This window comes from Myxine glutinosa, unplaced genomic scaffold, assembly GCF_964187855.1.
Source record: "Myxine glutinosa unplaced genomic scaffold, kmMyxGlut1.1 SCAFFOLD_329, whole genome shotgun sequence".
NCBI classification, from domain to species: Eukaryota; Metazoa; Chordata; class Myxini; order Myxiniformes; family Myxinidae; genus Myxine; species Myxine glutinosa.
This window is the reverse complement of record NW_027616446.1, coordinates 247,501-265,053: the sequence shown is the minus strand read 5'-3', so window position 1 is coordinate 265,053 and position 17,553 is coordinate 247,501. Positions and strand designations below refer to the sequence as shown.

The following is a 17,553-nucleotide window of genomic DNA, read 5'->3' as shown; positions in this document are numbered from 1 at the left end:
TAATTAACGATATCTGCCAAACCACGTGCCCTATCGCAAATTCCAAAAGGACATTTTAATAGACTGATATGCTGAACAGATTTGTGAAGTTTCCCCTCGATTGGATCAAAAATGAGGGAGGGGCTCGGTTTTAAAGGTTCATGCTTAAAAACGTCATAACTCTGAAACCATCAGTAATTTATCATATTTTCCGGTTCACGATCAATGATCGATGTGTATATATATGTTGCTCGGCTTGGCTCCGCCCCTCTGGAAAGCGCGGGCTGTGTCGCGCTGTTGGCGTTCGCGAGACGAGGCTGAGGACGCGCAGTGCGGCTTGAGGAGAACTCGAGAATAAACAAGAGATATCCATTTAAAAAAAATATTTTCGTTTAATTAACGATATCTGCCAAACCACGTGCCCTATCGCAAATTCCAAAAGGATATTTTAGTGCTGAACAGATCTGTGAAGTTTCCCCTCGATTGGATCAAAAATGAGGGAGGAGCTCGGTTTTAAAGGTTCATGCTTAAAAACGTCATAACTCTGAAACCATGTGACGCATGACGTCACGCTCGCTGATTTTTTTGTTCGGCATGGGTATGCGATTCTGCCTGCAAAGTTTGGCCTCGATCTGTTCAGCCGTTGCAGAGAAAATGGGGTTTTCGTGTTTTCACGAAAAACAATATGGCGACCGAACCACATGACCTGTGACGTCATAATTAGCATTAAAATATTCTACAGACCAAGTCCATCATATGGTGAATATTTTTATCACAATGGGTCCTATTATTGCAGAGAAATTGGTTTTTAAAGGAAATTAAAACTTAAAATAGCACTGAGTTAAGGATCATCAGAATTATCAGAATTCCCAAAGTTCAAAGTGCCATAACTTTGTTGAAAAATGATCGAAACGTCGTGAAGTTCGAACTTGATCTGTAACTTATTATGAGGAAACCATGTGCCAAGTTTGAAATCATTAGCATCAAGCGTTTCGAAAAAAACAGTCCGGAAAACTGTTCTTTGCGTGACGGACTGACAGACGGATGGACGGCGTGCAAACCTAGAGTCCCCTCCGGTGTACACCAGTAGGGGACTCATAATACCCAAGAGTTTCAACAAAACGAGGTCAAGAGCTGCAGTAGTAAGTGCTGCGGTCTTGCTTGAACACATAGCATTAAGAGGTCTTCACGTGGACAAACCCCCTGGGTTGGCATTCCATTGGCCAGGGGAGGGGTGAGGATTTGGGGGCTATCTCCACATGTGGGTGGGCTTCAAGAGATGGAAAGAAGTGTGGAAGTATTTTGAGCATTTCTATGTTAATTTGGTAAACACACATTAATACTGTGGATGAATGTTTTTGTGTCTCCGCCGACAAGGTTGCTGGAGGCATTATGTTTTCAGGTTGTCCGTCCGTCCTTCCGTACGTCCGTCCATCCATCCAGGCTAAACCTCATTTTTATCAGCAACCATATGTCCGATTGAGACAAAACTTTCAGGGTAGGAGTGACACCGATGCAGAATGTTTTAATGATAATTGTGACGTCATTGGTCACGTGGTATGGCAGCCATCTTGGATTCAAAGCAAAATAATTAAAAATATATTTCTCGGAAACCGCTGAATGGAAAAATTTTAAACTTGGCACATTGTCATGTACTCCAAATGGGAAACAAAAGCATGATAATGATGACATGATAGGTGAAGTGGTATACCAGCCCAAAATGTTTTAATCGTATTCCTTATCCTAAATATCTGAAATTGCATGCACAATTGTGCAATTGCATGCACAATCCACTACCCATACTATGACCCATTTGTATTGAAATATTAAAGTTATGACATCGTCGGTCACATGGTTTGGCAGCCATTTTGGATTGAAGGAAAATATTAAATAATTACATCTCTGAAACAGCTCCCCCTATATATGCGAAATTTTACAAATATCATCTAACAGCACTGTTGCATATAGTTTGAAAATTATGATGTCATAGGTCACGTGGTTTGGCAGCCATCTTGGATAGAAAAACGAACCTTATCCGATCAACACGAAACTTCACAAACGTGATCCACTACCCATACATATGCAGAGTGATGGCATCTACCCATTGTGGGACTATGCGGAGGCATATTGGCGACACAGTCGCATTGTTCTAGTTTTAATTTTGTTCAAATTATACTGTTCAAAGACAAAATTTTACACATTATTTTATCCTTTAATGAAATGTCTGCTGTTTCTTGTCCGGAGGACACATTACGTAGCCTATATTCTGCAAGAATGCGCACCTAATGAGCCTGGCCATCTGAAGTCAGAAACACACCCTCCCATTGGCCTTCTTGCGGTGGGAACTGACTCCCCATATGGTTCTCATTGCTTTAATATGTGTTCTTATATCAAATATACAATTGCATATATAATATCTCATGTAAAATATATAATCTTATATCAAATATATCATTGCTGTCCAGTGTCCGGCACATTAATTTTCTTGGCTGTCAAACTTGTTTTTATAATATTATTGGAAAGAATTTTCATTCGTGTGCTATCTGATCAGAACTTGCTTGTTCTGATCTCTACATCTGTGTAACCTAAATGTCCCCCCCCCCCCACCCTTTTGAAATCAGTATATATTCTGAAGGCTCCGAGAACAGAATTAGGAGTGACTTCATGCAACTTGTTTGGTGTAGCACCCCTTCGTGCACACATCTATTTATTTTTGATGCTGTCAACCCTATATACAAATAAATTATACTTTGAACCTAATTGAAGTGTTTCGTCTTCGACCGAAGTTTACCAAGTCTCAAAGTGTCCACCTCTGAAACTTGTGTGTGTATTTTGTGTTTGTAACAGGTCTTTCATGATCCTTCATTCGGCTGGAGTAAATCAATTAATTAATTAATGAAAAGGCCTACCTGAATCGTGGCGAGCTTCCTTTCCATTCCTGCAAGTTTAAGCTGCAGGGCCGTGGCTCCAGCCAGGTCTTTTCCAAACTCTTGGCTTGATTCGATGACTTTGGTTTTCTCCTTAATCCAGGCCTTGGTCACGTTTCCTTCAAGGTGAAAGCTCTCGATGCTGAGGGCTGACTGCAGCTCTTTTTTCTTCAGGTCCAGCAACTCGAGAAACTTGTTCCACCTGCAGGCCCGGAGACGAGATGACGTGTCGAAGCACTACACAATGAGTGTCTCTATCATATAGACCACACAGAAGGTATATGTACAAAACTCCCGAGAGCAAAGAAAGCGAGATCGAAAGCATGGCTATACCTGTCATTCAAGTGATCCACCTTCACCTTGATGTCTTGTTCTCCAGGATGACCGGCGTTGATGAGTTGAAGGGAAAGTTGGTTCACCACAGCGATGTGTGAGTCCTCACTGTTCACCTCGAGATCCAGGCTTTGGAAACTGGACCAAGCAACACGCAAGCTTGCAGCCAGACAGCCCAGACACAAGTGAAACTGGATGAAAACTATGACCTTTTTATTGTCTTGCCTCCACAAAATTGAGAAATAATTTAATTCTACAATCAAAATATATAAAAGCCCTGTGTATTTATTTATCTGTCACACAGGAAGTGACGTTGAATTCGTCACTGAAAGGGAGCACACACAATATGAGTGTTAGCGACAGTCGCCATTTTGTTTCCACTCGTGAATTTCTGCCGTCGCTAACGGGTCTAACCTAAACCTAACTCGAATATGCAAATGAGTCATGCTTGGGGTCACAACCTGGAGGAAGCTGTTTTAGACCTGAGGCTGTCATCATCATCATGGACGGTCTGCTCCATATTTGTCTATTTGGCGTGATCGGGTGTTTTCATTACACCACATGTGCAAAACGAAAAGCGGGGTTTATAAATGGCTTCACTCCTGTCTGTCTGCCTGCCTGGTGTTTAACTCTCTACCTGTCTGGCCTGTAATTGTGTGTCATCAATCACCGCACACTACAATGGTCAGATTTCCCCTTTCGATTGCAGGTAAGGTTGTCCGTAAAAGAGTGACGCAAACACAAATAGGTTTCACCAAAAGAACCCGAAGTTGGTACAATCGGTCTATGTAGCCAACCAAAGACTTTGAAATATCGAGGCTGGGGAATCAAAAAGTTTATCGGAAGTTTTCCCTCCAATATAGAATATAAACTTAGCACGAATGTTCAGTCCTTTTCTATGAAATTTCCAGGTGGTGTCACACACTCGTGATTCTGAAATAGTTTTGAGGTGCGGGGAATGTTGGGGTGGGGGGAGGGACTCGGGGAGGGACATTTTGACTCGCCCTGGTGGACCTGGTTGAAGAGGTTGAGGACCAAGTACTTTAAATATGACAGTTAGGTTTCATTGGGGTCAGGATCGCACAAACATCATCAGCTGTTTCAACTCACCGGTGCTGGACCACCTCTAGATCTTCAAGGCATGCAGGTAGAATCATCCCGTTCAGCCATTGCTCTTTCTCATCGGTCCACAGATCACATAAATCTGCCTCACTGGACAACTTGTACAGAGCCAGCGCATCCTGCAGCCTCTGCTCGCGGCCGAGCGCGGTCTCCACAAGCTCACTGTACCGTCGCTCCATCTCCACAAAGCGTCCCGGCCCATCGGCCTTCTTCATTGTCTTCATAGTCAGGAGGTTTTGGGCCTGCTCACGCAGAACATCCATGACTGGACTGTGGGGAGAAAAAGAACCACACGAGTGGTGACGTCATATCCTGTATCGATAATACAATTTCTTATTTTGCATCAAATACCATCAAAACGCTTGCAATGTTGTCCTGGTTATCCAGGTACTACAGGTACTGTACCTGGTTGTGATTGATAAAATCAGAGCATGCATGGTGAGATAAAAGCTCTCTTACCGGAATCCAGATATCCCCGCCATCACGTCCTTGTGTTTCTTGACTAGCGTTTGAGCAGAGAACAAATCACTGCCGACGTCACCGCAAGACACGAGGCGAAGCTCGTCCTTGAGCCAGCCCTCAAGGTCGTCTAAGACCGCCGCGAACTGCCGCAAACTTTTAGCATCGCTCAACCGCTGCTTCTGCGCCGTCGCGAGTTCTTCCAATCGGTTCCACATTCGCTCAATTTCATGCACTCTCTCGGCGATCTCATTTGCATCGAAATGTCCCTGCTTCGTCAACGTCTCAACTTCGCGCACCGTCTCACCTTCGCGCACCGCTTGCTTCAGATGCGCCCGGCGGATATTCAGCTCGTCCTCGAGAGTCCGATGACGTGCCAGGAGACGTCGAACGCTGCTTAGGTCCTCACCGACCTCCTGGGATGAAAGAAGAGCTTCAGTCTCGCATATCCAGCTCGCCAGTTCATCCATCACGGAAAAGAAACACCAGCGTTGCCATGATTCTTCCAGTTTATGTCGCTGCGCTACCTCCATTTCACACAGCTCAGCAAAACGGGTTTCAAGGTGACGAACACGGTTCTGTACAAGCCCTGGGTCACAGGGCTTGGAACCTGCAGACGGTGACGTGAAGCATTCGGAACCCCATTACTTCAATTTTGGTGACACTCAACTGCATACAACAACAACAACAACAACAGGCATTTTAAGGCCATTTTCCCTGCTGGAGTGGGGGTTAGCCTTGCGGGCCCCATGACAATCTTTTCCATTTTGCCCTATTTTCTGTATCTCCCCTTGTTAACCCCCTTGCCCACATTTCTTCTTCCACCACCTTGAGCCAAGGCTTTCTCGGTCTTCCCTGTCCTCTTCTTCCTTCTACATTCATTTCCATCACTCTCCTCAACCAGTCACTTTCATCCTTCCTCAACACATGACCAAACCATCTCAACCTGTTTCTCTTCACACCATCCATCACAGGCTCTATTCCCATCATCTTTCGCAATTCATCATTTGTCTTCCTCTCTCTCAACGATACTCCACACATCCACGGAACTATTCGCATTTCGACCCTTTCCAGCCTTCGTTGCTGCTCTTCGTGCATTACCCATGTCTCGCTCCAATAAATCATAACACTTTTCGCACATGCAGCATACACCTTTCCCTTCAGCTTCAACGACACTCCCCTCCTTGTCATCACGCCACTCAGTTCCCGAAACATCTTCCATGCACATCTCACTCTAGCAACTGTTGCCGAGTCGGATCCACCCTCTCCATTCAACATGTCTCCTCGGTATCAAAATGAAAATTACACTCAACTGGATGTCGCCGAAAATTAAGTGAAAAGTTAGAGTTCACTCGCATATTCTACAACAGCCCCAAAACAAATACACAATGCAAAATACAAATACACAGCTACTCAATACAATAATATTACACAATAAAATACAAATACAATAAGAAAGAGCAATCAGAGATTGCAGACCCTTGCCAGGACATGTTTTTAGTGGTTTTTAAAGCTTATCTGTAAAAACAAACATGGCGGCCACATGGAAGGACGTGACCGATGACGTTATTATTTTATTTTTTTCTCGGCAATTTATCCAAAGATGACGATGAAATTTCTTCTTGATCGGATGAAATTTTGTACTTGTCGAATTATGACGTCATAATTGAGGAACCTATGACATCATCATTGAACCACCTTTAATAATAATAATAATAATACATTTATTTTATATAGCGCTTTTCCAGAAGCCCAAAGGCGCTTTGACAGAGTACAAAAAACAAGTGCAAAAAGACAAAAATCAATAGGTAAATAATCAAAGCAAAAGGAAGGAGAAGGAGAAGAGACAGTCAGGGGTTAAATGCTGTGGGTTAAATGTTGAATGCAGTGTTGAACAGGTGGGTCTTGAGTGATGTTTTGAATGTGGTGAGTGAGGAGGAGTCTCTGATGGTGTGAGGTAGTGAGTTCCAGAGGGTGGGAGCAGCGATGGAGAAGGCCCTGTCCCCCCAGGATCTGAATTTGGTCCGCATGGGGGGGGGGGGGGGGTCAAGAGGTTGGTACCAGCAGAGTGGAGGTTGCGGGTGGGAGTGTGTCTGGAGAGGAGGTCAGTCAGGTAGGATGGGGCCAGGTTATGGAGGGCTTTGTAGGTCAAGAGGGGGATTTTGTACTGCATTCTCTGGGGGATGGGGAGCCAGTGAAGCTTGTAAAGGACGGGGGTGATGTGGTCACGGGTCCGGGAATGGGTGAGTAGACGGGCAGCGGAGTTCTGAATGTATAGGAGTTTATTGGTGATTATTGAGGGTGAACCATAGAGGAGGCTGTTGCAGTAGTCCAGACGGGAGGTGATGAAGGCATGGATGAGGGTTTCTGCAGCCGTGGAGGAGAGGGATGGAAGGAGACGGGCGATGTTTTTCAGGTGAAAGCACGCTGTCTTTGTGATCTGTTTAGTGTTTTTGTCGAAGGAGAGGGTTTGGTCAAAGATGCTGCCAAGATTCCGGATGTGAGGGGAGGTGGATACTGGGAAACAGTCGATGTTGAGGGCAAAGTTATGGGTGGATTTGGTGAGCGTTTTTGGGCCAATGATGATTATTTCAGATTTATCATAGTTAAGTTTGAGGAAGTTGATTTGAAGCCAGGATTTTATTTCAGTGATGCAGTTTGTCAGGATAGAGAGGGTGGCGGTGGAGATGGACTTGGTGGAGATGAAAAGCTGGATGTCATCGGCGAAGCAGTGGAATTGGAGACCATGACGGCGGATTAAGTGACCAAGGGGGGACAGGTACAGGATGAAGAGGAGGGGGCCGAGAACTGAACCTTGGGGGACACCTTGAGGGGAGCAGTGGGGGATTTGCAGTTATTGATGGAGATGAACTGGCATCTGTCAGAGAGGTATGATTTGATCCAAGAGAGGGCAGTGCCGGTAATGTTAAAGGTTGTTTCAAGTCGGGTGAGGAGGATGGTATGATTGATGGTGTCAAAGGCGGCGCTGAGGTCGAGGAGGATGAGAATGTTGAGGTTGCCAGCATCAGAGGAGAGGAGAAGGTCGTTGGTGATTTTGAGGAGAGCAGTTTCAGTACTGTGGTTGGAGCGGAATCCGGATTGGAATGTTTCAGACAGGTTATTGGCAGAGAGGTGATGTTTGAGTTGAGTGGCTGCAGCGTGTTCCAAAACTTTTGACAGAAAGGGTAGGTTGGAGATGGGTCTGAAGTTGTTTAGGGTGTCAGGGTTGAGTCCAGGTTTTTTCAGAATGGGGGTAACAGCAGCAATTTTGAGGGATGGTGGGACGATGCCTGTAGACAGGGAGGAGTTTATTGTTGCAGTGATAAGTGGAGAGAGAGCAGGAAGGGAGGCCTTGACAAAGCTGGAGGGGATGGGGTCAAGAGTGCAGGTGGCAGGTTGCATTCCTACGAGGAGTTCAGAGAGGTCAGTAGGGGAGACTGTGGAGAACTGAGACAGGGGTTGGCAGGATAAGGGGGGGCAGGTGGTTTGAGGGGGAGCGGGTGCAGTGGTGGTTAAGCTGCTGTAGATGTTGTCAATTTTGCATTGGAAGAATGAAAGGAAGGAGATACAGTTGTCTACTGTGAATGACTGGGTGGTGGTGTTCAGGGGGCTGAGGAGTTTGTTTATTGTAGAGAAGAGTGCTTTTGGGTTTCCAGAGCCAGGGTGGATAATTTGAGAGTAGTAGGCGGAGCGGGCACAGGAGAGGGCATCTTTGTAGTGCTGCAGGTGGTCTTTGTAGGCTTGGGAGTGAATTGTGAGACATGTTTTATTGCGGAGTCTTTCAAGTTGGCGAGCACGAGTTTTCATCAGGCGGAGTTCAGGGGTAAACCAGGGAGCAGAATGGGTGAAAGAAACTGTTTTGGTTTTCATAGGCGCAAGCTGGTCAAGGCAGGAGGAGAGAGTGTGGTTGTCGTAGTCAGTGAGGTCAGAAGGGGTGTGGAGGTCAACGAAGGGAGAAGTGGACATTTTTTCAGAGAGGGTGGATGACAATGAGGTAGGTGAAAGAGCGTTTAGCTTACGGAAGTTGATAGTGCGATAATGCCTTTGTGCTGGGGTGGGGATGTTGATGGTCATAGTGATGGCTAAGTGGTCAGAGAGGGTGAGGTCGGAGCCAGAGAGATGATGCAAAATTAATCCAGTAGAGCAGACAAGGTCCAGAATGTGACCACGGTTATGGGTAGGAAAGTTGACATGTTTAGTGAGGTTAAAGCAGGTGAGTAAATCAGTGAAGTCAGTGGTTATTGTGGAGTCAGTGGAGTCCATGTGGATATTGAAATCACCAAGGAGGAGGATTGAGGGGGAGAGGTAACAGAGCTGGGTCAGAAAGTAGGAGAAGTCAGACAGGAATGATGGGTGTGGTTTGGGAGGGCGGTAGACAACAGCCATGACTGACTGTGTGTGACCAGAGAGTTTAAAAGCCAGGTGTTCAAATGATGGAGCAGATGAGATGGAGATGAGGCTGGTCTTGATGTCCTGTCGGTGAATTACGGCAATTCCACCACCTCGGCCCTCCGAACGTGGTTTATTGATGTAAGAATATCCATTGGGTGTAGTGAGGTTGAGTGAGAAGTAGTCCAGAGGTTGTTGTCAGGTTTCGGTGAGACAGAGAAAGTCCAGTTTATTATCCAGAATGTAGTCGTTCAGGATGATGCTTTTGTTGTTGAGGGACCGGGTATTGAACAGGGTGAGCTTGATGTTGCTTTGTACGGTGGGGATGAACTCAGGTGATTTAGCCAGGGTTTGCAGACAGGAGGTGCGATCGTGTGCGTTGCTGTGACCAGGTGCGCTGGGACGATGAGTGGGAGTGCGCTGAGCCGACCAGAGTATGGGAACGGAGTGACCTGTTTGTAAGTAAACAAACTTACGACCAGAGCCTCTATGAGTATATCTGGGTCGTCGCAGGAGTCCGTGGTATTTGATTGCAGAGATGCATGATGGGGTGGAGTGAGTATTGAGCAGAATAAGCCTTGCGGCGGAGTACCTCAGAGCCATGCCAGGCAGGAGCGAAGGGACGAGTACGAGGCCAAGGTCGAGGAGGCAAAGCGGCAAACGCAGCGGCAAATGACCGCAGCCGCAAACCAAGACCACAGCGGCAAACAGCCACAGCCGCAAACAACGGCCACAAACAACGGGAGCGGGCCTGAGGAAACAGTGGAGGAGCCGGGCAGGTGAAGCCAGGAGCAGAGCCAGGACCGAGCAGAGGGCAGACGCAACGGCCAAAAATCCGCCACGACCACCAGAAAAGCAAACTATGTACAATGGCCCAAATGCCCTTTAGAGGCCATTTTTCCCCGCAGAGCAGGGGTTGGCCTTTTTTGGGCACTGTGGTCTCCTTTTTGAAGCAATGTTTTACAGCCGGATGCCCTTCCTGACGCCAACCCTGTTAGTCGCCTCTTGCAACTCACAGGGAATTACCAGTGAACTGGTACTCAATTTGCCAACATCGGAAGGATGACAGGCTGAGTCAACAAGCAAGCATGTTGCAAGAGCAGGTCCAACACGAAGGGACAGTCTATGGAAGGCAAGAGGCAAAAGGAAGAGCTCAAAATGCCGGCGAGCGAGCGGTTTTACTCGCAGTCTTCTGACGTCACTGGCGCTTTTCCTCCAATCAGCGCATCGCTTGTTGCGTCCTCCACACCGACTGGCCGAATGTTCGCGCCTTCCGCACTGATTGGCCGAGGTGTCATCGGTCGGTGGCCAATCAGTGTGTCGCTCCTTCACCTTCCTGAATCTTCTCACCGCGTTGGTGTCCTCTCATTGGCCGAGCGCTTGGCGCCCTGCTCCTTGTTCGCCCTCCCCCCCCCCCCCGTCAATCAAGAGCCCCCCTGAGCATGGCTATTGCCTGCCTCGCACGATGTTTGTCGCCATGGTGGCGTACTGCGTGGCTGCTGCCTGTTGATTTTTCCGGTCAGTTCCTATGGTCAGTCAGTGTAAGGGGGGGATTTAATTAATGTGTGCACTGAGGGCCTATCTAAGTGTCTAGAAGAGTGCGTTGCCATACGGGACAAAGGAATGATCACCAAGTCTGACACACAGGGCAATTATCTTAGTCCCGAGAACTATTTATCACACGAACATCTTTGTATGATCACAAGGAAAGGAGCGGTGTACAAAAATACAGAAATAATACCAAATGCAAATACAGCAACTCAAGATAGAGTGCAATTGTCGTGGGGTCGTGACGCTTCACTCGGAATGATCCCCTGAAGAGTAAGTGTTGGTTGGGCAAAAGTCCAAAACGTGTCCTTGTTCTTCCACCTTCTGAGGGCCATGGGAAAGTACTGTTTCTCAAAAGGAAGGTTACCAATGATACGCACCATCCCCAAGAGCTGCAATAGTCTGCGCAGCGTCATTCACACTGCGAATGCGCTCCTCCTGCAGCCGAATGTCTGCCTCGACGAGTGTATGCTTTTGGAGCAGATCCTTAACATCCAGGAGGTGCTTACCATAGCACTGAGATTGCACCTGTGCCTGGAGAGTACACAAATAAACATCACCAAAGCTTTGGTTAAAAATAAATAAAGGAGAACCACTCGTTTTCTCACAAAAAGGACACGCACAGGAGACCTTCAAACATGGGTCCAATCGGTATCAGGGTAACACCGACATGCAAGGAGCACGATCTCAAGCAGATTTTACTGTTTTCAAAACAGGAGATCCAAAACAAAGACAACATGGGGCATTTAACAAGGCAGAACCATGACCAGATACAGTGCCCAGAGAAGATCTACACCCCCTTTCAAATTTTTCACCTTTTGTTACCTTATAGACTGAAATGATATTGCACAAAATCAGACTTTTTCCACCTTTATTTACACATCGTAAACCAAAACTTCCAAGTGAAAATAAATTTTACAAATCTCAGAAAATGTATTAAAAATACAAAACTACTTTATCTTGGTTGGATAAGTGTCCACCTCTGAGTTAATACTTGCTGGAAGTATATTTGACAGCAATTACAGGTGTGAGTCTATTGGGTTCCAGCTCCACAAACTTTGCACACCTTGATGGGCAATATTTGCCAATTCTGTACAAAACTGTTCCCGCTCAGTCAGGTTGCGTGGGGAGTGTTAATGGACAACAATCTTCAAGTTGGGCCACAGATTTCCGATTGGATTTAGCTCTGGGCTCTGACTGGGCCACTCAAGGACATTTATATTTTTGTTTCTTAGCCACTCCAGTGTAGCTTTGGCAGTGTGCTTCGGGTCGTTGTCATGGTGAAAGGTGAACTTCCGTCCAAATTTCAGCTTTCTTGCAGAGGGCAGCAGGTTTTCCTCTCGAGAATTGTCGGTATTTTACTCCATCCATTTTGCCTTCTATCCGGGCAAGTGGCCCAGCCCCTGCTGATGAGAAACATCCCCATGACATGATGCTGCCACCTCCATGATTCACAGTAGGGATGGTGTTCTTTGGGTGATGTGCTGTGTTGGGTTTGTGCCAAGTGTGACATTTTGCATTTCAGCCAAAAAGTTCCATCCTGGTTTTGTCGGACCACAAAACCTTTTGCCACATGGCTTCAAAATCTGCGGAGTGGTTCTCAGGGTGGGTCTTTTGGAGTAATGGCTTCCTTCTTGCCACCCTACTGCGCAGGTGAGATTTGTGGAATGCTTGGGATATTGTTGTCACATGCACACAGTGACCAGTCTTTGCCATAATGGCCTGTAGGTCTTTCAAAGTTGCCATTAGCCTCTTGCTGGCCCCTCTGATCAGTCACCTTCTTGCTTGGTCATCCAAATTGGTGGGACGGTCTGATCTAGGCAGGGTCTTGATGGTACCATACGCCTTCCACTTCTTAATGATTGGCTTGACTGTGCTCCAAGGGATATTCAAGTCCTGTGAAATATTTTTGTACCCATCCCCTGATCTGTGCCTTTCCACAACTTCTTCCCATAGATCTTTTGAAAGCTCCTTGGTGCTCATGGTTGAGTCTTTGCTGTGAAATGCACTACCCAGCAGAGGAAATGTACAGGAACAGCTGATTTTATTTTGAAATAATCAGAATCACTGCAGTTTAGGTGGAGGCCAATTAACTTGGTGTGTGATGTTGAAGGTGATTGGCTACACCTGACCTAATTTACAATTGCTATTATAAGGGGGTGTGGGGGAGGGTGGACACGTATCCAACCAAGATAATCTAGTTTTGTATTTTAAATAAATTTTGTGAATGTTGTAGAATTTGTTTTTCACTTGGAAGTTGTGGGGTTCGATGTGTAAATATAGGTGGGAAAAGTCTGATTTAATTCCAGGCCATGAGGAAACAACAGATTAAAATTTTGAAAGGGGGTACAGACTTTCTATGGGCACTGTATCTTGATTATGTTACATCTGAGAATGACCGATCTACATCAAAGTAGATCTGCCTGTGGACTCACACTCACCATCTAGTATTTTCTTGCCACTCACAAAGAAATTTAATCACGTATGTCAAGCTGATTCACTTATTCATCACAACATCACAAAGAAGAGTACTCATCCCAAGTGACCGGAAAAACTATCAAAAGTATACCCTTCTCTCTCTCTCACTCCCCGTCTCCCCCTCCACCCTTCTACAATCCCCTCTCTCCACCACTGTCCTGTCTCTGTCACTTTCATTCGAGATTTCGACATAATTATTCAGGCCCTGAGTTCCGATCGTGAAATACGGAATCAGATTTCGTATATCAGCTTTTAATAAGCCAATACGATACATTATTCAATCTTGCCGGGAGCCAATCACCTTGCACCTAGCCTCACACCAGCCAATCAGCGTAAGCACTGATGGACGAAAGGACAGCCATCCGTCTCTGTCTTATGTATATCGATGACGAAACGTATTGTAACGGTTTTGAGAAGTGTGTAACGAATTTGAGAAGTGTAACGGTTTTTGAGAAGTGTTACAATTTTGGAGGAAGTGTAACGAATGTGAAAACGTTACAATGTGAACGTTACAGAAGTATGGTAACACCCTGTTAATGTAAATAATGGTCGCAGCCGTCCTCCTAGTTAATTCCATGAAACTTACACGCAGGTCACGATATATCTTTTTAAATAGTGTATTTCCTTATTCCATGTAGGCTAAATCTGTGTTTCCCACTAGATTGACTTTGCATTGTATCAAACAAAATAAGCATAGGCCCTTGCAATTTCCCCAAACATCTCCGCTCTCCAAAGTTCCTTTCAAAAGGGTGGGAGTTGTTTTCAATCCCGCAGGCCGCCATTGCCCATGTGCTAATCTCGGAGAAGAAAGGCGTGTCTCCACCTCGTCATAAGAGGGGAGGAGTGAGCCAGCCCTAACAGCCAATCAGCACCGCGGTGAGCGACCCGGTAGGCGTGCCCTCGGAGCCGGCGGCTTGATTCCGCCCGAGGTGATAAAAGCGACTGTAAGGGACTGCTTTACGAGATGACTTGGGAGATGACCTGGGAGAGGAGCGAAGAGGCGGCACCAAGCAGAGCGGTGAGATGCGAACCGCTCCAAGCCAAAGAGGAGAGGTACTCGGAGAGGAAACCAGCTTTGGAGAGACGCGCTGAAAGGAGGGAGACGGCTCCACCACAAGAAGAGGAGCAGGTGTGCCGAACCAGCGCGTGACGTCTACCGCAGCGGATACGCGACGGAGGGTTTTCCCGCCAAAACCGGGAGGAATTGAGAGCTGCTGCCTCCGACCTTGCCTCCCTCTCAAGCCATCCACCTCAAGCCCTACCTGCCTGCAATATCCCCTGTGTAAGTGTGAACGTCCTGTCCTACTCGTTGTCTTGGGGTTAAGTAAAATGAATAGTTTAAGCTAACAATGCACTGTGTGACTGCTTTTTCCATCCATTGCTTGTAAATAATTTTGGTCGCCCTTCCTTTTTGCTTGTGTGTGTATAATAAATCTGTTCTTCCTCCGTACTCTGTCTTTTTCTCTTTTCCTTCTCTTTCGGTCGCTTTAGAGGTTTCCCGATTGAATATCTGTGGGGCGATCTGGTCAACGTCGGGTGGAATCGGGTTCTAATCGGGGAGTAACTGTTCGGACGCGGTAATACACCACCGCTCGGTCAATATAACATCTAAAACCGCGTCTGTAACAGTATTCAGTAATTGGGGCTGTTGGAGGAGTCGTTGAGGATTCTGGAATGGAGAGGTGGGTTAATCAGGAGTTCCTCTGAACAAACAAAAAACGACGGAAGAAAGGAGTGGAAAAACCAAAAAAATGGCGGCTGCACGAGGAGCCGGGAAGAGGATGGCCTGTGTGTAGTACAAGTAGCGTCTGGTACACTATGGCGAAAATGGAAGACACGCGCATTACCAGAGAGATGATGTCCCTGACCAGACAGAAAAAGCCGTTGTTTTATTTGGCGAAAATATATTTGGAGTTGGACACTTTCATTTTCGGACCAAGTGACCAAGAATTGGGACCAAGAAGCAGATCATTAGACCCAAACATAATCCCTGTGGAGAGGTCTAGCAAGGACCGCACCGTGCACGTCTCACTCCGCAGTACCTTTAAGTCGTCCATCCGGTCATTCAGGCCGGTCATCTCCTGTAAGACGCGCCGGAACCTGAGATTGGCGTCGAGGTGGGCTCGCCGTGTAGCCAACAGCCCCCGCAGCTGCTCCCACAGCTGCTTCATGTGACGACACCTTGCATCTATGCGCCGGGCTTCGTGATATCCCTCCGCCTGGAGCTCGCGTGCCAATTCCACCATGGCTTGCACACGTTCCTCGTACACACAGACGTCCACTTCGATCGCCTCGTGCTTCTTGATGGCGGCTTCCACAGACGCCAGGTCTCGGCCAAAGTTATCCTGCAGTCCCAAGAGCGAAGCAGTTTGCTCAGATGATGTTTTCGAAAAGGAATCAAATAGATCGCGTAGATGTGCTTCGGGTCCTTGAGGTCGATTACCTGGAGCGCGAGGCGTTGATTCTCCTGAAGCCACGTCTCGCGCCGCATCACCATTTGGTCAAACTGAAGAGCCATCTGTTCCAATTTCTCCTGGCGTGCCAGCTCGGCACTTAGGGTCATCTTTCTCTTGTGTTAGGCCTTTTCGAGCCGCTCCCATGCCTGTTCAGCAAGCAAGAGGTTTGGAAAAGGTTCCAAACTTATAATCTGAAGGACAAAAGTGAGTCTGCCAATGTTATTTGACTACATGTCATTGTTGCTGTGCTGTTGTGTTATTTGACTACCAAATAGGTATTTGCTTTTTCCTCTGAAACTACAACAAACAATTTCAATGAAACGTCACCACAACCTTCATCACCCATGATGTACCAATGTTTGCTCAAGGCATTAGAAAAATTTGGGTCTGAGGAAATACAGGATGTGAGGGTGGTTGGGGAATGGGTTGCCCCCCAAAATAGGTATTTTTATTTTTTTGTTTGTTTAAATTCTTATGATTATTTTAGTATGATTCTACATGCTGCCCTGTCTTCTAGAAACCATTCAAATTTGTTTAAAATACCTTTAATCAGTGCAGTATACTGTTTATTCTACCAGGTGAGTGCCAGGGGTATTGCCCCTATGTTTGGTATACATAGTCAAGACTCCTGGAAGAGCTAGTACACTGAACTGATCAGGACGTAACAGAAAAAAACAGGAAGCAAAGCACGCGTACATGGAGAAGTAAACTCCAAGAAGGAAAAACTGGAAAATTAGGAGGCATGAGGGTGAGGTTAACGAGGGTAGAAAATATCATGGTTTTGGATTGGGGACAATCTGAGTTGGCGGTGAACATCTGCGTTGAGGACCTGGAGGAAAGAATGACATTGAAGAGGATGTGGAGGTTGATACTGTGGAAATGTAACTCATTGATTGGGACTGGTAACTCTGATTGGGACTGGTAACGAAGCAGATAGACGATTTCGTAAATGAATGTCAGGAATGTGCACGAACATGGTAATCTCTTGTCCACCTGGTCACAGCCCCAGGCTGGAGCACCCCCCTATTGTTTGGTAAATGGAACTCGCAGCAGGAGGGGAGCGAGCTGGTGCCAGTGAGGCGACCGAGTAACATTGCTGCGGAGAAGGGATTACGATTTCAGCGCACAGAGGATTAACTGAAGTTTGCCCATATAAACAGAAGAGACATTGAGTCAAAGGGCACTCATCCTCAGAAGCCCTACCCGACGGAATGAACGCGTACCAGGAGTACGGCGCTGCAGCCATGAAAGAGGGACTATGCGGATAGAGTTACCTGGTCCATTGAGTTAACGGTAGTTATTACTATTTGAAACTAGTTAATAAAGTTGTGATCTTTCGTAAACCTGTGACATCATTGGAGTCTTGAGTCTCACACCACTTCCTCGAAAATCTGGAGGCACCGCTGGATTTCGAGTGGATGTCGCCAAGGTAAGCATGGCGTCTTGGGGATGGTCCATTATGAAATACGAACTTGTGTTTAATTCTGAACATGGTGGAGGATGTGTGTGTGGGGCTTGCCGCGATATAGGTAACATAATCCAAGGAGTGTAAACGTATTTTTGTCACGACCGTCCGAGGTAAAAGTCACGGATGGAACGTTTTAAATGATTCTATTATTCGTGTGCTTGCGAGGATGCGTACGGTATACGCTGGGTGTTAAGAGCCTTACTCTGGTCTGCAGGCAAATCGGCTCCTGAAGTGCACCATGAGGCGATTTGTTTGCCGGTTCGGTAAGGTTCGGTAAGGTCCGTACACGTGTACAATTGTGTACACCCGTTTTAAATAAATAAATAAATAATTTTTCCAGTTTTCCCGCCATTTCTAAAACTCGTTTGATTACAATATAAATTAATGACAGACA

The 17,553-nt window shown here is 46.4% G+C and overlaps 1 protein-coding gene across 1 annotated transcript in view; it reads right to left on the bottom strand.

Annotated features, from left to right (window-relative positions):
- The window catches only part of LOC137412974 (spectrin beta chain, non-erythrocytic 1-like), a 51,359-nt gene that overhangs the window by 20,515 nt on the left and 13,291 nt on the right, over positions 1-17,553 (bottom strand). The window contains 8 exon segments of the mRNA XM_078768745.1: positions 2,889-3,108; positions 3,240-3,377; positions 4,350-4,631; positions 4,821-5,430; positions 11,138-11,291; positions 15,278-15,580; positions 15,679-15,882; positions 16,336-16,416. Coding sequence (XP_078624871.1) covers positions 2,889-3,108; positions 3,240-3,377; positions 4,350-4,631; positions 4,821-5,430; positions 11,138-11,291; positions 15,278-15,580; positions 15,679-15,882; positions 16,336-16,416 — 1,992 coding nt within the window.